This window comes from Cordyceps fumosorosea, assembly GCF_001636725.1.
Source record: "Cordyceps fumosorosea ARSEF 2679 chromosome Unknown scaffold_1, whole genome shotgun sequence".
Taxonomy (NCBI): domain Eukaryota; kingdom Fungi; phylum Ascomycota; class Sordariomycetes; order Hypocreales; family Cordycipitaceae; genus Cordyceps; species Cordyceps fumosorosea.
This window is the reverse complement of record NW_017387301.1, coordinates 2,822,488-2,826,549: the sequence shown is the minus strand read 5'-3', so window position 1 is coordinate 2,826,549 and position 4,062 is coordinate 2,822,488. Positions and strand designations below refer to the sequence as shown.

Below are 4,062 nucleotides of genomic sequence, written 5' to 3'. Positions count from 1 at the left end.
ACTCGCACAAATCAGCAACAGCAACCTCAGCAGACCAGACTACAATCCCGGCTCAATAAGCCCGCTCTCTCTCTCTCTCTTTCTACCGAAAAAGGCCCGGCTTGTTGACTGACTTGGTCCTACAATTCTCCTCTCTTCTCTTACTGGTACGCCCATCGCACAGTGCTTACACCGTGTCACCTCGAGCCTCACCCCCCCTGTCTGCACCTTGCTCCTATACTTGCACACCCTCCCTCTCTACTGACGGTTACACCTACACGCCCCTCCCCTCCCCGGCCCGTCTCTCTCTCTCTCTCTCTGTATCTCTCTGCTCTGTCTCTCTCTAGGCCTGGTCCTTGTCCTTGTCCTTGTCTTCGTCCTTGTCTTCGTCCTCGTCGCCGTTGTTCCTCTTCCCGTCCCGGGGACACTAAGAGAGACAGGCCATCCAGCTAACCTTGCCAAAAAGTACAGGTGCTCTCAGCTTCACTTCCCTCTGCCAAAAGTTGACCTTGTACAAACAATCCCCAAGGTCCTCCTCTCTTGTGCTAGGTAACCAAGGCTCTCTCGCCCACGCACACGCACACACCCCCCCGACAATAGGGCTCCAGCCAGACCAGAGCTTTGATATCCCACCCCGGCTCAGCCCATACAAATGTCTACCCTGCCCCCCAGCATGCGCAGAACACCTGCCAATGCTCTCGTCAATTCTGTCAAGATGGCTACGACAAAGACTGCAAAGTCCAAGATGACGGCCAAGGCCTCTGATATCGACGGTATCTCAAAATCGAAAACGCAAATGCACCGCCGCTCAAGATCTGGTACGTGGTTCCCTGCTTGGAGCTAGCTGGAGCTCGACTTAGACGCGCCCTCCATCCTTCATCCTCATGTCATTCTCACGACGGCAGCGGATTGGATTGGATCTCTCGCTCTAAATACAGCACATCCTACTCACTCTCCGAGAAAATCCCCTCGCTGACCTTTGCCGTCCCGATTGACCAGGATGCTACACCTGCCGACTGCGCCGGAAGAAATGCGACGAGGTCGCGCCCTTCTGCTCGGCCTGCCAACATCTCGGCCTCGAATGCGAATACAACCGGCCCATCTGGTGGAGCAACAACGATGCGCGCCGAAGGAACAAGGAGGACATCAAGATCATCATCAAGCGCAAGAAGCTGGCCGAGAAGTCGGCCGCCCAACATCACGATATGCATCATCACACCTCGGTCAGCCCACCACCGCCCAGCCTCAGCCACTCAATGCCCACCTCAGTCTCGGGCGCCTCCGACTTTTACGACCACCGGAACCGGTCCGCCTCGGTTGACTCTCGCGCCTCCAGTCATGCCGGCAGCAACTTCAACTTCAACAGCCCGCCCAGCGGCGCCGACTTTGTCGCCTACAACTCACAAATACACCCCGACTTTGTCTACGGCGCCGGCTACCACCATCCCGGCGCCGGTGTCGCGCCATATGAGGTTGATATCAAGACGGAGCGGCAAATGTTCGTCAACGACGTGCCCACCGTCCATGAATCTCACATCTCGACCTTTTCCACTATGCACACGCCGCCACCTCCCGGCACCGTCCTCCCCGCCGGCTCCTCCTTTCCTCTCCCCCCCGACGGCGGCACCTGGACGGAGCACGTCCACCAGGAGCGTCGCGAGTCGCTCGCCGAGGAGGCTCTTGACCTGCACTTCTTCGACTTCTCCCACGGCCCGCACCAGGAATCGCGACAAGTCCGCCTCGAGCTCGAGGACAACGACGAGCGGCTGCTGGCGCACTTTATCCAGTACGTTCTGCCGACCATCTTTCCCATCCTCGAGGCCAACCAGCACGGGTCCGTCGGCTCGGACCTGGTCCTACCCGCACTGCAGACCAACAACACTTACCTGCACTGCTGCCTGAGCGCGGCCGCCCAGCACGTCAAGACGCTGGACATGGCCCTCGCCGATGCTGATCCAGCTGCTGCTGCCGCCGCCGCCGCTGCTGCCGCCGCTGCTTCTGCCGCTGCTGCCAAGAAGGAGAAGGGCCAAGGGAAGGAGGACGGCGACGACGAAGAGACGGAGGCGGACGGCGCCATCATGCGTCACCGCTACGCGACCATCTGGTCGCTCTGCGAGGCGCTCAAGCGCGACCAGGAGCACCACAAGATCCTCGAGGCCACGCTCGCCCTCATCTTCTTCCAGTGCGTCGTGGGCCGGCCCGACGACGGGCTGCTCGACATTCCCTGGCACCAGCACTTCCATGCCGCCATCAGCCTGGTGCAGAAGCTGGACCTGACGCGACTCGTCTCCGAAGCGCCGGGCCCCGGGGCTCCCCTGCAGCGCACGCCGTTCAACATGACGCTGACGGCGTGGATCGACATCCTGGGCGCTTCCATGCTCGGCGTGTCACCCACCTTCGCTCACACGTACCGCGAGAAGCACCTTTCAGCGACACCGCAGCTGGGCCTGCGCGAGCTGATGGGCTGCGAGGACCGCGTCATGTACCTCATCTCCGAGGTGGCCTGCCTGGAGTCGCTCAAGACGGCCGGGATGGACGAGCTGGTGTTGTGCCAGCACGTATCCTCACTGGGCGAGCAGATCAGCCTTACCGAGGTCGGTGCCGACCCGGTCCCGCGCAGCCCCTTCCACCCGTCCACCGGCGCTCTCTCGCCGAAGCAGCTGGCGCGCAACATCACGTCGGCATTCCGCATCGCCGCACGCATTTACCTGTGCAGCTTGGTGCCGGGCTTCCACCCGCTGACGGCGTCACCGGCCTCGCTGCTGGACAAGCTGGTCGGCGTGCTGCGCGTCGGCGTGCCCGCGGGGCCGGACGGCTTCGACCGCAGCCTCGTCTGGGTGTACCTGATGGGCGGCTCGATCAGCGCGCCGGGCGGCGAGTTCCGGCAGCTCTTTGAGGAGCGCATCGCGATGCTAGGCGACGCGGCCAAGTGCGGCGCGTTCGGTCGGATGGTCTGCCTGATGCGTGAGCTCTGGCGGCACAATGATCGGCTGCTGGTTGAGCAGGCCGGAGCGGCGCCGGCGGACGTCCCTCCTCCGTTCCTTCACTGGAGAGAGGTAATGCAGATGAACGGATGGGACTATTTGCTCATCTGACTTTTTTTTTTCTTTCCAGTGCCAAAGGCCAGCATCTTTCAAAGCTGGCCTTGCGAGATGCTGTTGTCAACTTTTTTTCGTACATATTCTCCCCCCTCTTCCCATTCCTCTCCCCATTTTTTATTTATTTATTTATACCTGCTGGTTCCGGTTCTTCTTTTTCAAACTTCTTTTATAGAGGACGCCGCGAGGCGGTGTATGGGGTTTTTCAGCCACGGACAAGATCTCATTGGCGGAATAGAAACCGGCAACTTCTGTTGCTGGCAACGACTTTTTCTTTTTGGACACTTGGAAGGAGGATTGGAGTTGGATGCTTTTGATTTTGGATTGGATTTTACGTGACAAACGGCCCTGGGAGGCATTTGTGGGATTTTGTTTTTATTTCTAGTTTATACCACCATCACTCGTTATGATTTCCATATACCATATGAAGGAAAGCTCATAGGGGACGCTGGAAGAGTTGAGCTTCTTTTGGCTTTTTCTGTAAAATGACATAAAATTTAAGAAATATTCTTCCATTGATTGATCTCGTCGTTTCCTTGGCTTCTCTCCAGTGTCTATTTGTCCGTGCACTGCACGATCTGGGTCTGCGAGGCGAGGCTGCAACATGAGCGGTGCACATCGGCGCACGGCCAAGGAACGCCACTTGGTCCTTCTGGAATGTCAATGCCCGTTCACCGAAGCGAGGGAAGCCCACCTTGGTGAATGACGAGACGGGACTTGTGCCATGACGTTAGCCTTCGTGGTGCATGCCATGATATTGGCCCTGCTGGAAGAGCCCTGATGAGTGGACTGAATGGCACGCATCACGACGAAGCAGTAACAAACAGAAAGAAGAAGGAAAAAATAAGAAGAAGAAGAAATTGCAGAGAGCATGCATGACTTGCCGCTGCTGCATGCAATTATTGCTGTACTTTGCGTTTGAAAGGGTGCATGTATATGAGCATTCTAGTTATTACATGTACGTACAGGGTAGGCACAATCAATC

General features: G+C 57.9%; 1 protein-coding gene across 1 annotated transcript; it reads left to right on the top strand.

Moving 5' to 3' along the window:
• Positions 1 to 652: 652 nt before the first annotated feature.
• ISF_00912 (transcriptional regulatory protein pro1) lies at positions 653 to 3,074 on the top strand (the record flags this gene model as incomplete). The annotated part of the gene is made up of 2 exons (XM_018844519.1): positions 653 to 797; positions 979 to 3,074. The coding sequence occupies 2 exons, from the start codon at positions 653 to 655 to the stop codon at positions 3,072 to 3,074; spliced, it is 2,241 nt and encodes a 746-aa protein (XP_018708969.1).
• Positions 3,075 to 4,062: the final 988 nt, after the last annotated feature.